Genomic DNA, 18,998 nt, shown 5'->3' on the forward strand with positions numbered 1-18,998 from the left:
CTATAGCTTCCATTAGTATGTGTTACTGTTAAAAACAAAAAATAAATCATTTTAGGATTTTTAATAAAAAACAATGATTACCATATATTGGGATTTTCTTCCCAAATATCCATGTTCATTGCAGAAAATTTGAATATTTAGACAAGGGTAGAAAAATCACCCAGACTTAATCACTAACACCTGATTGCATAATCAGCCAGCATTTTGACCAGATGTACTTTTTAAGACTTTTTTTTCCCCAAAATTGAATCTATATTATAGCACTTTGTAAACTACATTTGTCTATTTAAACATATATCTTGTTCTATGTTAAACACTCTATTAGAACACTTTAAATTATAAAAGCAAAAGATTTACTACCAAGAAAAAAAAATCAAAGAGTATGAAATAAAAACTACAAGTTGCCTTCTTCTCCACAGGCTCCTTCTCTAATCTCAATCCCCAGAAATAACCACTGGCAGTTTCTTGTAGTCCTTCCAAGACACTTTTCATTCCCCTCACCGCCCCTCTGACACCTGTACACATGCAGTCCTAGGACCTGCCTGTAGCAGCTGTGACACTGGATGGCTGGTTGGGACACAACTGAAATCCAGAAAAGTGCAACATTTCTTACCGGCTGATTTGAGAAGTATGTTCTGCCTTTCTTAGGGTCCAGGTGCATAAAGTCAACCAGGCCAGTGAAGAACGAGAGGAATTTTAGCGTAAGGCCAAATGGAGTCACCTAGAAATAAAAAGAATCAGTTATGAAAAACATCTCTCTGAAGGAACCAGGAATGAGACTGTTCATAAAGCCACATTATCCATGATAATGATAACTGTGTGTCTCTCCTCCCCCAGCTAACCCTTAGCGTCTTCTTCCCATAAAATGAAATGGCAGCACATCTCCTGGCACTGGCTGTTCCTTAATTCAGTAAGCTCATCGCCTCCGGGCCTGAGAGGACATCAGTCCTCCACCCTTGGGATTTCCCAATGGGATGGAAGGCGCTTTACATGAGGATCCTCAGGGAACTGCCAGCCTGACAACTGGGACAAATTGTTGCTAACTTGGTGATGTGCTCAGACTAAGAAGGTAAAAACCCACATGCTTGCCAGAGGGAGATACTGACCGTGAGCAATTCACCCTACAGAGCGCCACAAAGCTAAGAAAGTGGAGGTGACAAGCCTCTCAAAAGAGCAGGGAGGCAGGTGACTGAAATAAGGGAAACTAAGTCAGATCCCCAGGTCCTCTCCTCAAACTATAGGGTCCACCCTTCTCCCATCTCCACAGAAAATGGGAGAGTTATTCTCTGGGAAACTGTACCAGACTCAAAACACAGGAACAGTGCAAACCATGAAAATGTGAATTAAGAAAAATTCTGAATATCATATATAGATATGGAGACCGCCAGCCCCTTTCTGCCATCTAGCTCTTAGGCAGCCAGGCTTATATGCTCCTGCATCGGGTGTTAGTAGATCCTTTCCAGAGAAATCTAACATGCCAGAGAAGACTTCTAACAGTGACATCTGGAGGTTGCCACTAGTTCCTGACCCTGACAGGGAAGTCAGCCAGTCAGCAAGTCGCGCCCAGGAACACAGACTTCCCCACAGTTTTTTAGTGCCTCTCTCATAACATGGCAGTCAAAACAAAAACTCAATAGAGAATGGGAAGTTTAAGTTGAGAGACTTTCCCAGAGGTAGGATATAGACAAATACATGCATGTACCAAACCAAAGAAGAGAGGAAAAAAAAGAAAATTAGAACTGATCCTTTAAGTCCAACATCATACTAACAGGAGTTCTAGAAAAAGAAAAGAAAATTATATTAAAAATTTTAGGGCTTCCCTGGTGGCACAGTGGTTAAGAATCTGCCTGCCAGTGCAGGGGACACGGGTTCGAGCCCTGGTCTGGGAAGATCCCACATGCCACGGAGCAACAAGGCCCGTGAGCCACAACTACTGAGCCTGCGCATCTGGAACCTGTGCTCCGCAACAGGAGAGGCCGTGACAGTGAGAGGCCCGTGCACCGCACGCACACTGCGATGAAGAGTGGCCCCCGCTTGCCGCAACTGGAGAAAGCCCTCGCACAGAAACGAAGACCCAACACAGCCAAAAAAATAAATAAATAAATATATTTATTTAAAAAAAAATTTTTTTAAAGATCTGATAAGGGGCTAGTATCCAGAAGATACAAAGAACCCTTTCACCATTAACAATAAAAAGATAATCTAACTTTTAAATGGATAAAGACTTCTGATTCAGTATTTCTCCAAGGCAGATTTATAAATGGCCAATAAGCACATAAAAAGATGCTCAACATCACTAATCATTAGAGAAATGCAAATCAAAATCACAAAATACCACTTCACACCCACACCCACTAGGGTGGCTATAATAAAAAGAATAATAAGTGTTTGTGAGAATGTGGCGAAATTGGAACCCTTATATTGCTGGTGGGGATGTAAAATGTTGCAGCCACTTTGGCTGTTCCTCATAAAGTTAAACACAGAGTTATCATATAACCCAGCAAGTCCATTCCTAGATATACACTCAAGAGAAATGAAAACATATGTCCCTACAAAAACTTATATACAAATTTCATAGCAGCATTACCCATAACAAGACAAAAGTGGAAACAACCCAAATGTCTACCAACTCCATATGATGGAGTATTATTTAGCCATAAAAAGGAATGAATCATTGATAAATGCTACAACATGGATGAACTTTGAAAATATGCTAAGTGCAAGAAACCAGACATAAAAGGCTACATACTGTATGGTTCAATTTATATGAAATACCCACAACAGGCAAATCTAGAGATAAAAAGTAGATTCGTGGTTGCCAGGGGCTTGAGGGAGGGAATGAATGGAGAGTGACAACCAATGGGTACAGGGTTTCTTACTGGGGCGATGAAAATGTTCTGGAATTAAATAGTGATGACAGCTGTACACCCTTGTGAATAAACTGAAACACCACTAAGCTATACACTTTAAAAGGGTGAATCTTATTATATGTGAATTATATCTCAACTTAAGAATTGGAAAAGAAAAAAAAACCACAGTGATACAGAAAACTTTCCCAGAACTTAAGGATCTACATTTCTGGATTACAGGAGGTCAGCACAAATAAATGGAAAGAGAGTCATACAAAAGCACATCATTGTGAAATTTTAAAACGAAAGGGATAAAGATAAGATCCTTGAACATATAAAGAAAAGGAAATCAAAATAACATCAGACTTTCCAACAGCAATAGAGGCCAGGTGACAATGGGAACAAGAACTTCAAAATTCTGAGGTGTTTTTTTTTTTTTTTGGCGGTACGCAGGCCTCTCACTGCTGTGCCCTCTCCCTTGCGGAGCACAGGCTCTGGACGCGCAGGCTTAGCGGTCATGGCTCACGGGCCCAGCCGCTCCACGGCACGCGGGATCCTCCCGGACCGGGGCACGAACCCGTGTCCCCTGCATCGGCAGGCAGACCCTCAACAACTGCACCACCAGGGAAGCCCTCTGAGGTATTTTTTACCTAGAATTCTAACCGCAGATTAACTACCAATCACACGTTAGAGCAGAATAAAGTTATTTTCAGATATACTAGGTGTGCAGAAAAGAGTTAACATAGCAGGCCTGAGACTGCGATCCTTGGAAAAGCATGCTTGCGGTGTTGGCCCTGGCCTGGTGTCTGGGAACTTAGACTTCAAGAGGGTTCCCACCACTCTCAGAACTGAGTGGCTCACTGTACCTAAACTATTTGTGCAAACAATATGGTTTATGCTAAACACTCGAATTCCTTAGGAGAGTCAGGAATTTTGGTACATGACAGGCAGCAGGTGCCTATGTGACCAGCCGCAAATAAAAACCCTCAATGAGCTTTGCTGCTAGACAACATTCACCCATGTTGTCATAACCTGCTGCTGGAGGAATTAAATACACCCTTTGTGACTCCACTGGAAGAGGATTCTTGGAGGCTTGTGCCTGGTTTCTTTCAGACTTCATTCCATGGGGCTTTTCCCTTTGCTGATTTTGCTTTGCCTCCTTTCACTGCAATAAATCACAGCCGTGAGGGCCACTATATGCTGATGGTGTGAGTCTTCCTAGTGAATCATCAAACCTGGGAGCGGTCTTGGGAATTTTAAGACACATGAGGTGAAGAAATTAACCTCCCATCTGCTTTTCTGAGGATGCTTCTGGCGAATGTGACACATTAAGATGAGTGAGTAAACCCAAAAAGAGGAATACATGGAATCAAAGAAGGTTCTATCCAATACAGAAGAGTGGAAAAGGATCTGGGATGACAGGGAAGGGAGCCCTACAGAGCAACCAGTCCAGACTGGAGCCGGATGACAGTAAAAGGGGCTCCGGGTAGGGGAAAAAAGTAGCAAAGATTATTTAGATGGTTTGAAAACACAGAAAACAGTGAGAGAAAAATAACTACAGGATGTATGAAGAAATAGTGAAAGGCAGGAAGAGAATTCAGCAAATGACAAAAACAAAGCTGATTAGCAACTCCAGGAAAAAAAGCTGTTCAAGAAACAAATTATATTACCTAGCCCAGCAAATAAATAATATCTATGTAGTCATATAATTTAAACACTGAATAATGATTTAGCCAAAATTTTAATATTCCTTTGTTGAAAGGTTGGGAAAAGGTAAGGATAAGAGAGCCAAAACTTTATCTACCTTGATAAGAAGTTCAAACCCAACGCCTCAAAGTGATAAGATGCAGCAGAAGCTTATTATTATACTTGGAAACACACAGGTAAATTTCAAAAGATAAGCCAAGAGTTAAAGATGGGGGTTAGATGGGATGAGAGTTCTTCATCATAAGCCTTTTAATACCATTTGATCTTTTAGATCAGCACTGCCCAAGAGAAATATAAGCCACATATGTAATTTTAAGTTTCCTAGCAGTCACATTGTAAAAATTACAAAGAAACAGCTGAAATTTATTTTAATAGTTTATTTAACCCAATATAGGCAAAATATTATCATTTCAACACGTGGTACTGGCTACATTTCCAGTGCTTAATGGTCACATGGGACCGGGGCTACCCCACTGGACAGCACTCTTTTAGATTGTGTGCACGTACTACTTTAATAAAAATTATTTTTATTTTAGAAAATAGTAGTAACAATGAACGGCTTACCTTCTGTACCTGGGCTTTGACTACCAGTCCTGGTAGCAAGCTGTTGAGGGTCCAGTTTTGCTCCTCAGTAGCAATGGCAGCAGAAACTTCTGAGTAACCAACAGACAGACTAACAATTCCTCCATTGCCTTTCACCTCTTCAATAAGGCAGTTCAGGTAGTGACCTACCTTCAATTTAGCACCTGCAAGTCCAGCCCCCAAAAGGAAAAATACCTATTATGAGAAGGACTTTGAACTTGGGCTCGAGTGATACCTGAAAGATCCATGGCCTACCTGCCCAGTTACCATGCAATACTCCCCATATTCCCAATTTCTCAGGGACCAACAACAAGAAGGGCATGAAATGACCCTGACTGATCTGGAATCAACTACCACAAAAAAAATATGAAAACCTCAACAAGGCGAGAGAGTACTGGTTCAGAGGCTCTGGGGGCCCAAATTTCAGTGGAATCTTCTAAGTGAGAAAAAGTGAAACTGGTCCATCAGATCTTAATGAGACTGCCACGCCCTGACCCTTCATACATCTCCCTTTTTCTATCACCTAAGATTAACAGTTGATTTTAGCAAAGCCAAACATGCTTCAGGGTCAGCATTCTGCATTTTACTCACCAAAGTGGCATTTAAATATAATCCCCCATATACCACCTCACTACCATGGACTGGTCCCTCTTCTTCCTCTCACCTTTGTTCTTCTGTTGGATGTACTCCTGGGCCTTCTGCAGTGGCAGAAAAGCTCTGGCCCCACTAACACCAATGTCCACTAGATAGCCATGGTCTTCCAGGCTGGACACAGTGCCCGTGAGCAGCTGGAGGAAGGCAAAGCATTCCCAAAAGTTCAAAAGTCAAAGATCATGGGACACATAACAAACATCCACTACCAAACATGACTGTTCCCACCATCCCATAATCCCACACATCCTCTCACTTTTAACTTTAAACCTCAATCCCTACAACACAGGGAATATAGCCAATACTTTATTATAACTATGAATGGAGTATAACCGTTAAAAATTGTGAATCACTATAACGTACACCTGTAACTTGTATAATATTGTACATTAATTACACTTGAAAAAAATTTTTTTTAAATTAAAGAAAAAAACCCTCAGTCCCACTACAGGATAGAAGAGGGAAAGACATCAACTTTAATTCTCCCAGGGTTTGAAGGATCTTATAGTTTGTAGACAGAGAGGAGTTGAATAATGGAATGACAGAGAGGGGATTCTCCCCTGGAGGATTTTCAAAAGATAGGAAAGACTTTCATGTTATGCAAAGAGATAAACCAGATGGCCTTGCAGTGCCAGCACTCTCAGCACCATGACTAATGAGAATCCAGAACTACCCTTCTAGCTGTCATCAAGTCTTTTCTAAGCACCTCCAAGATGTCCCCCCCCAAATCCTGCCAACCTCCTTTACCTTTCACGGGAAGCACTGTGGCATTCAAATCTGGCTCTGACACTTACTAGCTATTTGGTGTTTGGCCACTTAAGTCACTTAAACCTTTTTCAGTCTGTTTTCTCAAATGTACAAGAGGGATACCTATCAGCCTCACAGGGTTGCTATGAAAATTTCTTCAGAGAAAGTGTCTAAAACGGCACCTGTCAAACAGTGGCCTCTCAATACCTGTCAATTTCCTACAGCTTGGCTTACTGTCATTCCCCACTCTACCCAACGTTCAGGGCCTGGTCCAAACTCCACCACTTCTAACCAAACGTTCCAAGATCATACTGATCTCCTTCCTCTTAAGTGAGTATAGTTTATATGAGTGTGTTTTGTACCTACTTGACTTGGAGGCACTGAGTGGGGATACATTTCTCCTGAACCTCCACAGGACTGGGAGACTCAGTAGTGGATCATCCATTAGTACGGCTGACAGTCTAATTGCCCTGTCTACCCTGTCTCTCGCTCTCAGAGAGCAGCCCTCAACCTCTCCCCACAAACGCCAGTGGCCTCTGAAAAAGACTTAATCTGTGAAGAAGTCTCGGTAACGAAGGCACTTCAAGGAACTCCTTCTTACCCTTGCTAAGATTCCTTGGAAGCATTTTTTTCCCCCTACCAGCAAATCTCGGGCTTGCTTTCCCTTTAACCCCTCCAGGGTAATGTGATTAGGTTCAAGTCTTCAATTTCCATTAAGTACCCAAAGTACCCTGGCGACCTTCCCCCCAGGAAAAGACTCACCCCCATGTGTAACAGTTAAGCTGAAAGTGAAAGGTAGTCTAGACACACCCCAGGAGGCAGGACAGGGAGAAGGCATGTTGCCTGCTCCTCTGCCCTGGCGCCAGAGACATACCATGCCGGGTTTCAGGGCCTCAGCACTCAGCACTTTGTTGACATTTCTGGGGTTCAGAGACAGCTTGACATTCTTTTTGCCCCTCTTTGTGATATCCAGACTGCTCACCACACATCTCACCAGCATCCCAGGTGAGAAGAGCTCAGGCAAGCTGACCAGGTCCTGCAGAATACAAATGAGAAAAACCTGATACGTACCCTTCCCCTGCACTGAGAATTCATTGCCTGGTCCTGGCTCAGCAGTGTCTCATCCTCAGATCCCAAAGAGCCCAAAAGGCAGATGAAGACAGTAACTGCTCACCCACAAAGGAAGCGGCCTGTGGCCATGTCACAGTCTTGGATTACAGCTTAAGGTCTCCAAACATCTCCACGCAATGGGCAGATGTAAAATGACGTGTTAAAAGAATCGTCTACAATCACTGTCTCTACTTCCTCATCTTCTCCTCACTCTTCAGCTCACTGCAATCTGAGTTCCACCCCCATCACTCCATACTTGATCTCCCAACAAAATCTCCAATGACTTCCATGTCGCTAAACCCAACAGTCCACTTTACAGCCCTTCTCTCACATGACCTTTACAAAGCATTTAACTCTGGTGCTGCTTCCTTAAGCATTTCCTCCCGGCTTCCAACCCTTCGTTCACCATTTTTCTTCTCTGTGTCTCTGGTCCCACCTTCTTCTGACAGCAACTCTCCTTTTATTCAGCAACTAAAATATAGTATTTGCCCCAGGCTCGGTCTTTCAGTCTCTTCTCCCTCTGTGTGCTCCCTCTAAGCAACTTCTTCCCTCTCCATAGCTTCAATTACCACCTATACAAAGAAGTCTAACACATTCATGTTTCTAACCCAAACGTCCCTGAGCTCCAGCATCACCTATCTACTGGTTGTCTCAACTGTACCTCAAACTCAACATAACAGAAAATCAAATCATGATCATCTCTCCTAATCCAGGTCCCTTTCAGGGTTTCCTGTCTCAGGATGGCATGGCCAACTGTCAAGCCGTGCTCAACAGAAACCTAGGACTCACCTCTGACACGTCTCTCGGCCTTGCCACCCATATGGAATTCGTCACTAAGCGCTGACTTTACCTCCTCAGCCCTCAGTAAATCCATCCATCTCAAGAGCCTAGACTGCAACAACAGCCTCCTAACTGGTCTCTAGGCGCCTACGCATGCCTCTTCAATTCAGTCTCTGTGCTGTCTACATGGCACCCACCCCAGTGAGGACATTTCAAGGGCTTCCCACTGATTCTAGAAAAACAATCCTAAACATGGTCTGGCCTCCACCCAGCCCTCCAGCCCCATCCCACTCCACTCTCCCCGGCTCTCTCTGCTCTAGCCACACTAGCCTTCTGCTGCACATCGGGCTCCTTCTGCCTGAACTCCCTTCCTTCCTTCTCTAGCATACCCTCATCCTTCCTACCTCAGCTCAGGCATCCCTTCCTCAGGCAAGTCTTCCAGGTTCCCTGGGCTAAGTCAAAATCCCCTTATTTAAAAAAAAAAAAAAAAAAAAAGAAGAAGAAGAAGAAAAGAAAAAAAAATTTCCCTATTATAAACTCTCTTGGTACCTTGTACCCCTCCTTCTTAACACTTAGCAAAGTTGTCATTTTACATCTGTTGGTGTACTACTTATTTCCAGTTACAGATTTCATGCGGGTTTCCCATACCTGCAGGGGTTCTTCTTGTGCCACCTGCTCATTCAGCTTTTCAGTGTAGGCATCACAGATTTCAGTCACTTGCACACACCCCTGGAGGCCGTTGGGGAGACTAATCACCAGTTCCAGTTCATTTACCTCTTTCACACAACCCAAAATCCGCATCCCCTCACACAGGGACTAGAAGAGAAAGAGTGAAATGTATACAACAGGGAAGAGAACAATGATTGGGGAGGTTGGGGGGGTTCTGGCTTCTAGTCCCAACTCTGACATATAAAAGCTACGAGACACATATGTGTGCATGTCAGTACACTCATCACACATCTGAGCACCACGAAAGATCGAAATTATACAACAGTGTTTCCAGCAGGGTGCTGGAGGGCACGCTCGCCTTTTCCTTTATTCCAAGCAGCCCAAACTCAAAGGCCTAGCAGGCAACACAATGCAGGACAGAATGTCAGTGGAGACAGAAGTCAGTCTGGAGGGTGCATGCCAGGTCTAAAGGGCGCAACCACTATTCAGCTCTGTGTCCCTACAAACATGAGGGAGTGCGAGCTTGTACTGTCAGCACTTTCAAATTTTTACAAAAAAGCTGGAAATCACATTTTTATGGAAAATTTTTTAGTTTTCTAATGTTGGCATGAAGTTAAACAATTATTTTTTTTAAGTAGCACACAGGACAAAGAAAATAATTCTGCAAGCTGAATCTATATGTTTCCCTTCACTATCATTTGACATTTTTTTTCTTTTTTTACAACTAATGTGTATCAGAATTATCTAAAAATTTAAGGAACATAATAAGACTGCTTCACTTCTCTGAGATAATTTCCACATCTATGAAATGAAAGGGAAGAATGAGAGTGATTGCTAAAGTTATTGCCAGTTCTAACCTATGACTCTACTAAAACACAAGTTCCATGAGGGCATCGGCGGGATGAGGGACTCAGCAGCTAAAAAGAAAAACTAAAAAAACAACACATGATCACAGGCACTGGTTAATAATTGAAGGAAATAATGCTCAATTCTGAACAAAACTGGAAGAAGTTCTAAAGACATAAGCTATACACACATATTTATATGAAAAGAATGAAGGAAAAAAGGAAAGAGGAAAGGAAGAAGAACATATACAGACTTAAGCAACTCAGAGAGTTTGTTTAAAACAAAACCAGTTATAAAACAGAAACTAACACACCATTGTAAAGCAATTATACTCCAAAAAAGATGTTAAAAATAAAAAAAAACTTTGACAAACCTCCACACTAAGGATTTCAAACTTCTCTCTTACAAACTTGTTGCTTTCTCTCTTTTCAACTTTCAACTTTTTTGTTTTTGCTGGCTCTTTCTGGATCTTTTTCCTTTTGGTGGATTCCTCTTCAGTAGAAATCTAAAGGGGGCAAAAGACCCAAAAGAATAAAAACCAGTAATCCTGGCCTTTCCCTCCAACTTCAGGTCATCTGTCACCTTGCTTTGTCTTCCCTTCTACTCCACCCCACTCCCAATTGTTCCTTTAATTCCTGCCTCAACGCCAATCTCCTGTTCTAACAGCAATTCTCCCTTTGACCAAAATCTGAGCTCTGTTCTCAAAGCCCCTTCTCTCCTGTGTTCTTCCTCCCTTCACTGGGATGAGCACTGGGGTTCCCCGCTGGGAGAAGCAATTTGGAACAGTGAAAGAAAATAAAAGGTGGAGTCACGAAGACCCAAGTTAAATTTCTATCCCCATCATTACAAGCTGTGTGATTTCGGCTAAATTATATAACCTCTCTGAGCCTCAGTTCCTCACCACGGAATGATGATCTCTACTACACAGTACAGTTGGAAAGATTACATAAAATAGACATGAGACCATACAATCAAGTGTTAGTTACCATCCCTCTAGCATTTGGAGCGCAACCTACTCTAGGTGAAGATTTCAAATTCTACTGCAAATTATGATCGCTTTACACAGCAAGGACCTCATTCAAAAATGCAGTGATCAAACTGTTTTCTCTCCATCCTTAATCAACATGGTAAGTTTCTAAGAATAAGAAACAGGGAATTCTCTGGTGGTCCAGTGGTTAGGACTCCATGCTTTCACTGCCAAGGGCGCGGGTTGGATCCCTGGTCAGGGAATTAAGATCCCACAAGCTGGGTGATGTGGCCAAAGAAAGAAAGAAACAAACAACGGCACTGCAAACTCAAATATTAAATGCCATGCTTCAAAGGATATAGTCTTGTGGTGGCATGGACTCTCTAACAAGTTTAATTTATAAAAGTTGACTTCAACAAGAATCCAATCTGGAAAACCACACATTCTCAAACAAGGCTCATTCTCCATAAGGACACTAGAGAGAAAGTGTTCAGTGAGTCTTATCAAAAAAGCACACCACTTACATCAAATAAGTTGTCTTGTTCAAATGACTGCTGGAAAGCTTTCTCTTTCTCTGATTTGTGGGTCTTTCTTGTACCCCCTCGGGGGAAGCTTTCTTCCATGGTTACCGTGTTTGGGTGTCCTAAAAACAATGCAAAGAATTGGTGAGTTGTATCCTTAGTGTCAAGGTTGTGATCAACGGGCAAGAGACAGAGCCTTCTAGCACCAATGTGCTGGACAGCATTCAGGACTAAGAAATGGATGGTTTGATGCCAGGCAACAGATAATCCATAATTCGTCTTTCCAAAGGTCTTTGCTTCAAAACCACAAGTCCACACATTTTTCTCCAGCAAAAGAAGTTAGTTTCAATGTATTAAATATCATTAAGCAGCTTCAGTTAAGTCAAAGATACACAGAAGAATACATAACCCCCTACCTTCAAAGAATGCGCACATTTTTAAGAAGATAAAACAATTACACAAAGGATCTAAAATACAAATCAGATTATAAACTATCAACAAGGAGGTAGGAAATAATGAGGCTTCAGCAAAGGAGGAAAGCTTCCTAAAAAAGATGCTTTTGAGCTGAATGTTAAAAGATTAATAAAATTTTGACAGGTGGAAAGGGAAAAACAGAAGGAATACGAGAAAAGGCATGGAAATAGGAAAAAAACAATTATTTCGATAAGCGCCAGCAATATGTCTGTCAAGCTGCTCAAAAGCTTGCTCTTGCCTTTCTTTGAAGAATTGTTCAACTAGATTACAAGGTGAATAAACCATAATAATTGGAGTTAAAATTTAAAAGATACGTTGGGCTTTTTGTGTCAGATCTTTCATCAGGTGTGAATAGATTAACGTTCACTTTGGCAAGTCAGAGCCTTAAGAAGAGGGAAAGACAGAACAGTAACAAAAATATATATATACTTCAGGCTATAGATTGGACAGGGAGATAGGACTGAAGGAAGGTACACCGGGTACAAGGATTCAACTGCAGTACAACAGAGAAATCATGAGAACCAGAACTACTGAATAGGTATAAGTGAGAATAGAAAATAGGAGGGGTTGGTTCTGAGAGACACTTGGGAATAGGAATCTAAAAAGGCTTGAGACTGTGAAAGAGGTGAAGACCTAGGGGGAGCCTAGGAGTTGGAATCAGGAATGGATGTGTTTGGTAGAAATAGAACAAGCAATGCCGTCCAGTTTGCTAGGCATTTGACCCTTAATCTCATTTCAGACAGGGTGAAACTGAAGCTTCAAAGAGTAAACTGATCCCGCGACAAAGAAGGGCCTTGAGCTACTTCCTGGGGACATATTCTGACGTCACAGGGACCACTCCAGCAGAGCCGGCTTCGGAACCCAACCACTCACCCGGCACTGCGGATGCATGGCAGGGATCCAGAGGACCTAGTCCTGGGACAGACCTGGAAGCCACGAAGTTTCCACCCTTGTCGCCTTTTCCCCCACTCACCAGCCCCGGGACGCCAGCACTTCTACTTCGGAGGCCGAGCCACTGTAATCACACACGCGGAGTCCAGAACACCAGCAACCCAACTCGGCTCTTCCGGAAGCGTAGGCGGGCTCAAAGCCTACTTCCGTTAGTTTGCTGTACCGAGTCCTATAGGGCGGGGTGGGGTGGGGGAGAGAGATTTAGAGACAGGAAGCGGAAGGGCGGGACTTAGAGCCGTAGGCAGTCGGCACAGAGGGCCGAATCCGTAAGGCCCGTTGAACGTTTGCGGGGGAGGCGGCTTCTTCCGGCGGGGCAGAGGAGCAGCTTCGTCAGCTGAAGGACACCTGCAGCGGGGTCTGTGCGTTTTGGAAGGTGGGTGTGGAGGGGAACCCGGGCTCGGACCTCGCGGCTCCGCTTTGTGGGGCTGGCCTAGAATCCGACCGTTTCCTGGTCCGGGCACAGCGCGAGGTCTTCGCTTTGGGTGGGGGACGTGGGGGGCGGGGAGAGTGATGGTGAATGGAAAAGAAATTAGAGAAAATGAGGGCCGGGCGTGAGGGTTCGGACGGTGGCTGGGAAGCTTTGGTGCGAGGTAAAGGCCCCCTTCCCCCAGTTTATAAAGGCCCTTAGAATGCATTTTCCAGTGGAGAGAAATGAGGCCCGCAGCGAAGGGAGTGTCCCAAGGTCACCCAGTGACGTAATATTGGATGAGAACTCGGGCTTCTGACCCTCTCTGGTCATGTTAACCTCTTTCCCACTGTATGCCCAAAGCAGTTTGTTTGCACTGAGCTGTGCTTAGGAAGCTGTCCAGCCAGGCCTCCTTTAGCTGCGCTGCAGCCTTTGTCAAGCGCGAGTGAGTGTAGCCCGCCTTCTGCGCTTCGCCGAGCCTGCGATAATCGGGTTAGATTTCAATCTGTTCGATCAGTGGGGAAGGCCTTTCCTAGGAGGTAGGCAGAACAGAGAGCTGTAAACTCCTTTAAGTGCAAGAGGCGGCTTCTGGTACGTGAGCGGTTCTCCCTCGTCTTTGCCTCCTTTACCGCGTCATCTCACCAATCCAGGTAGGTGTCCGGTCCGACACAACAGCAGTACCGAGAAACAGAAAGTAGCGAGGGTAGTTTCTGAAGTGCCCATTTTACAGGTGAAGAGAGACGTGGAAAGATTAATTATATTTAATAGCAGTTCGCCGCTTAATTAGAAACAAGCGAAGACCCCGTCGCTTAGACTTTGCCATAGGCTACAGTTTAGCAATTAGTACAGTTTAGTCTAGGTATTTTTCATTAATGTCTTTCTAAACTGAAGTATGACTCAGAAGGAAAGCAAGTTTCAGTTCAGTTATTCCACAAAGTACCATCTAACACAAGGATTCCTGATGTTTGCCCAAAAGTAACCTGCAGTTTGCTGAGGAAGCAGACCCAAGTGCTTGCAGGCTTTGCTCCAGTTTATCTCAGTTTCCTCTCCATCTCAGCGTTTTTTAAGAGTTTTTCTTTACAACCTAGACTAAATTGCAGTTCCTGTACTGTGCCTTTCCTTGCAGTCAGAATTAGTCCTCTGTGTAATATTGCAAACATCAGCCTTCCTTCTATATTGTGCGGAGAGAAGTTTAAATCACCTTAATATTGTTTCAGTTGGACACCATTTCACCTTCTGAAAATGTTTGTTAAACACAAGGTAGTGGGAATTATCAGTTAATAATTGGACAAAGTTAAGCCCTTGTTTTCTGTAGGGTTTCTCCGAGAAACCTACTTGATACTATGAGAATCCAAAAATCTGTTCTGAAGATGAATGGGAAAGCATGTGTTTAATAAGTTTACTAAAATAAAACAATTAATATGAAAGCTATATCAAAGATTTCTTTTAATGGAGATTTTCCTACTTGGCCTGAACTGGCCAAGGCCCCTAAGGTGGCCCAGGGAAGTTTGGAATCCTTCATTGCTACAAGAACTTTCTTGAAACAGTTTTCAAAATTAAGGTCATTTGTCCAAAGTTTCATTGCCAATTCTATGCACGTGAATGCCTCTGAAGGCCTTTGAATGGTAAACTGGAGAGTGCCAGTTTCCATAGCAACAACGTCCTCGCAGGTCTCTCCCGCTTCCATTTCATCAAGAGCCAACTGAGTCACTGCCACTGCCTACCAATCTCGACCGGACCTCGACCGGCTCGTTTATATTGCCAATCGACTCGGCGTGGCGTCGGTCGTGGTAGATAGGCGGTCATACAGACGAATTTTCGAGTGTTGTTCTGGTGACCTTTGAATGTGCCTTTACTATTTTATATTATAAAAGAAATACACGCCTTTGTGAAATATATAGGTTCTATAGCTGTAACCCCGTTTTAAAGTTTGCTATATATTCTTCCAGGGTTTTTTCCCAATATAATTACTAATTAGCATCTCGTTTTGTTTCTGTTACTGCAGTGTTTTTCAAACTTTTAACATACAACAGAATCACTTAGAGGGCATATTAAAACAGATTGTTGGGAAAAAAAAAAAACATTGTTGGGACTCAGGTCCTTCTGATTAAATAGGCCTGAGAATTTGCATTTCTAACAAGTTTCCATGAATAGTGACAGTGTGGGGACCAGACTTTGAGAACCATTGATGTGCTCTATAATGTCCAGAAATAGGATTTTTTAAATATTTAACATGACATTGGGACGTGTTTCCATGTCAGTACATAAAGATCTGCGTGCATGGGGACATCATTCCATGTCTATATATAAAGATCTCCCTGCATTCTGTTTCCTTCAGTGAAAACCATCACTTATTAGTCTTCTGTAGACGGACTTCTAGTTCTTACTTATTCTCATAAACTGTATTTCATTTACCATCCTTGAACCATACTATACGTTTCTACTTTGTAATATTTCTATAAGGATAAATTCCTGGCAAACAAATGAACCAGCTAGGTAAAAGGGTATGCTAAGTTTTTAATTTGATAGCTGTTGCAGAAGAATTGCGTATTAGGAAGGTTGTACCAGTTTACACTCCCTCCAGGCAACAGAGAGAATCCTTATTTTCCCACATTCCCACTACTACTGCTAATTATCATAAATTTATCTTTGTAGTCTGATGGCTAAATATTGGTCTCATTTTACATTTCTTTGATCATTAGGTGATGTATGTTTCACCTTTTTGCATTTGGCCACCTTTATATTTTCCCTTCCCTAAGATGATTAAAATATTTGCCCATGTGTTCTTCAGGATATCTTGGCTTCACTTTTACATTTAAATCTTTTGATCTGTTTTGGTGTAAGGAGTAAGGATTTCAGCTCCCCACACACACACACCAATAGTTAGTATGTATCAACTCTATTTAGTAAATGATCCCTTCTCCCCCTTCCCATGGAGGTCCTAAATTTATAAGAAAAACTGTAAAAAGAGGGGTTGCAAGGTGAGCTGTTTAGTTGGTGGTTACCCCTCTGAGGAACTTTGAAAAGTATCACAAGCTCCAGCTTTCAGCTAGTCTTAAAACTGATTAATTCCAGGTACAGTGTACTGTGGTATAGATAGAGCCAGGAATGAAAACATCAACCAATATTGAGTCAGAGGATGGACTTAAAGACTACTGTGTTCTCTTCCTGTGCCGAGTGATTTGATATATATTCTGGAGTGTTGTGTGATAACAACCAAGATAAAGTCCTCCTTCCAAACGTTTCTCGTATCAGCAAGGTTTTTTCCACCGTTTTGCTGCTGCTTTGTTGGGTGAGGCATACATAAAATTTACAACATTTATATGCAATGAATTTTTTTGAATTTTTTAATTAAAATTTTTTTTCTTTTAAATTGCATCCAAACCAATTTGTTGCTTTCTTTCTTTTTTTAAAAGATTGAAATCATGGCAGGTCCAGAAACTGATGCCCAGTACCAATTCACTGGTATCAAAAAATATTTCAACTCTTACACTCTCACAGGGAGAATGAATGTAAGTATTAATGATACCTCTAAGCAGTTGTTTTAGAATAAGATAGATGTGACAACAACTCTTGTTTACTTTTTCCTTTCTTTTTCAGTGTGTACTGGCCACATATGGAGGTATTGCTTTGATAGTTTTATACTTTAAGTTAAGGTCTAAAAAAACTCCAGCTGTGAAAGCAACATAAATGGTAAGAAATTAACATTTGAAACTTTATATAACTTTGCCAGTTTGATCTTAGGGGTCCCCCCCACTATACAAGTATAGTGTTCAAAATTTATTACAATCAAGAAAAAAGAAAAATATTGTCCATGTCCCCATTACCCTGACAATTTTCGTTAACATTTCAGTTTAGCTCTTTTTTAATATATTTGTTTGGTTTCCAGTGGCTATGATCCATATCTGTAATTTTATCTTATAACATGCATGTTCTCTATAATTTGAATGCATGAGTGCTCATGGGTATATGATTTATTTCACAGAGGAAATGTCTCCTACTAGAATTTTTTCTTAATATAAATAACATTACAATGAATGCCTTTGAGCATGAAGTGTTTGTATCTGTGATTGTTTTCTTAAGGTGAAGCGCTTTCCCAGAGGGTTGTGGGGCGCCTAGCTTTCTTCCCCAGGCAGTGTTGAATAACATCAGTTTCTGATTTTTGTTAATTTGATGAGTAAAAATAATTTCTTTTTGATAAAGTTGTATGTTTTTTCCATTTGTTTACCACTTGTATTTTTCTTAACATTCTCTGTGTTCTTCTCATTTAACATTTGGGACTTCATCTTTGTGAAGACCTTCTCTCTCTTGTATAAGCTCTCTTAATAGTTATTAACCAGCCTTTTAAATCAGTTGCAAATATATCTTGGTTTTTGCTAGTTTCAATTTTTATGTAAGCCATTCTGTCTTTTCCTTAAATCCCCCTAGACTTCATTTTCTTCTTATAGTGCCACCCAACCCCCATTTGCCCTTGCTTGAGTAAATATTTGTTGTGTTGGTGGTAGATGAGGTGCAGAAAACCCAAAACCCTGATCTTTATCTAATGTAGCCCTCCATGACAGAAAATTTTTTCCTCTCCTCTTAAAAACTTTTCCAGTCACAAAACTATTGACCTTAAGGGACTGACTGCATATCCCAGAATGCAGTGGTCCATGGCTTGTTCCTGACAAACAGGTAGTTTTTTGCCCAATTTTTCATGTTAGGTTCCTCCTAACTTTGTTTTTACAATGGGGATAATACCACCCTCCTTGTTTTCTACTGTTTAAAATACTACTTTATGAAAAAAGATGTTACTCTATGTACTAGGCTTTTCTAATGGTATACATTTAGCATCATACTGAATTATTGGCAGCTCTTTTGTTAAAGGGGGAGTGTTAAATTTTATTAAGCTGAGAGACACCTAAATTTTGGGGGGTTACTGACTCCTTTGAGAATCTAATGAATTTGCATTCAATTTCAGGGGGGTTCACGGATAGTCTTGTACTAGTAATTACTGAATGTCTTAAAAGTAGAGTTGAACACATTGGTGTCTAAACAATTTTTGTTTTGTTTATAGGATTCTCAACTGTACGTCATCTGTTAAGTTCCCATGCCTGAAGAAGCTAATGTCAGCTCATCATGTGATACCCAATTTGTACAATAAATTATGAACCTGGAAAAGCTGGTTGTCTTTATTTACAAGATATCAAAAATATAAAAACTGTACAAAATGCAACAAAGGCAAAAAACTGGCAGTGACTTGGTCTAAATCTTTTAGTTTCCCAAAGCAAGGCTCAGTACTGGAGGTAAGCAATTGAAATGTCTGACTTCAAGTGTACTAGGTTGTATGTAGCCATTTTAGCTGAAGTAGAACATGGAAGTTAATTTCTTCACCTGGTTTATAGAGTGTTTGCGTGCACTCAGTCCAACCGGTATAAATTCAGATGTCAATGGATGGTTGTACTTCATCTGTTTCTCAAAAAGTAATTGTAGTTCACCCTACGCAGTTAACGTACATTCCACTAATCATGAGCCAAGCAAAAATGCTAGTGGATCATTTAACATAGTACTTGAGTGCCATACAGTAACTACATTTTTACAGCAGGAACATACATGCTCATAGAATTCTTCAGCTAAAATTCAGGATGGTATTATATTACTCAATTTGAACCTTGAAGCAGGATGAATTACTGAAATCAACTGATTTTTTTCTAAACATAATAAATTAAAATAGCATTTGAACAGGCGATGCATAGTTT

The 18,998-nt window shown here is 41.6% G+C and overlaps 2 protein-coding genes across 3 annotated transcripts in view; one reads left to right on the top strand and one right to left on the bottom strand.

The window, feature by feature from the left end:
- PDCD11 (programmed cell death 11) overlaps nt 1-12,961 on the bottom strand; it is a 41,728-nt gene extending 28,767 nt beyond the window's left edge. For both annotated transcript variants that reach the window (XM_082854386.1, XM_082854385.1), the window contains exons 1-8: nt 12,877-12,961; nt 11,433-11,551; nt 10,315-10,446; nt 9,075-9,242; nt 7,411-7,572; nt 5,803-5,926; nt 5,121-5,302; nt 614-721 (exon numbers count right to left, since the gene is read on the bottom strand). In XM_082854386.1, the coding sequence (XP_082710512.1) occupies nt 614-721; nt 5,121-5,302; nt 5,803-5,926; nt 7,411-7,572; nt 9,075-9,242; nt 10,315-10,446; nt 11,433-11,531 (975 nt within the window). In that variant the 5' untranslated portion in view covers nt 11,532-11,551; nt 12,877-12,961. The remainder of the gene's footprint in view (nt 1-613; nt 722-5,120; nt 5,303-5,802; nt 5,927-7,410; nt 7,573-9,074; nt 9,243-10,314; nt 10,447-11,432; nt 11,552-12,876) is intronic.
- Nucleotides 12,962-13,082: 121 nt separating this feature from the next.
- On the top strand, nt 13,083-18,419 carry ATP5MK (ATP synthase membrane subunit k). Its single transcript, XM_082853943.1, has 4 exons — nt 13,083-13,227; nt 16,677-16,772; nt 16,861-16,953; nt 18,317-18,419. The coding sequence occupies exons 2-3, from the start codon at nt 16,686-16,688 to the stop codon at nt 16,948-16,950; spliced, it is 177 nt and encodes a 58-aa protein (XP_082710069.1). The 5' UTR covers nt 13,083-13,227; nt 16,677-16,685; the 3' UTR covers nt 16,951-16,953; nt 18,317-18,419.
- The last annotated feature ends 579 nt before the right edge of the window (nt 18,420-18,998 follow it).

This window comes from Leucopleurus acutus, assembly GCF_964270905.1.
Source record: "Leucopleurus acutus genome assembly, chromosome: 14".
Taxonomy (NCBI): domain Eukaryota; kingdom Metazoa; phylum Chordata; class Mammalia; order Artiodactyla; family Delphinidae; genus Leucopleurus; species Leucopleurus acutus.

Bases quoted from the DNA above. Each gene is read 5' to 3' on its own strand.
- ATP5MK (XM_082853943.1), top strand. From the start codon at position 16,686: ATGGCAGGTCCAGAAACTGATGCCCAGTACCAATTCACTGGTATCAAA. The intron at 16,773-16,860 runs GTAAGTATTAAT...TTTCTTTTTCAG, and splicing joins CTCTCACAGGGAGAATGAAT to TGTGTACTGGCCACATATGG.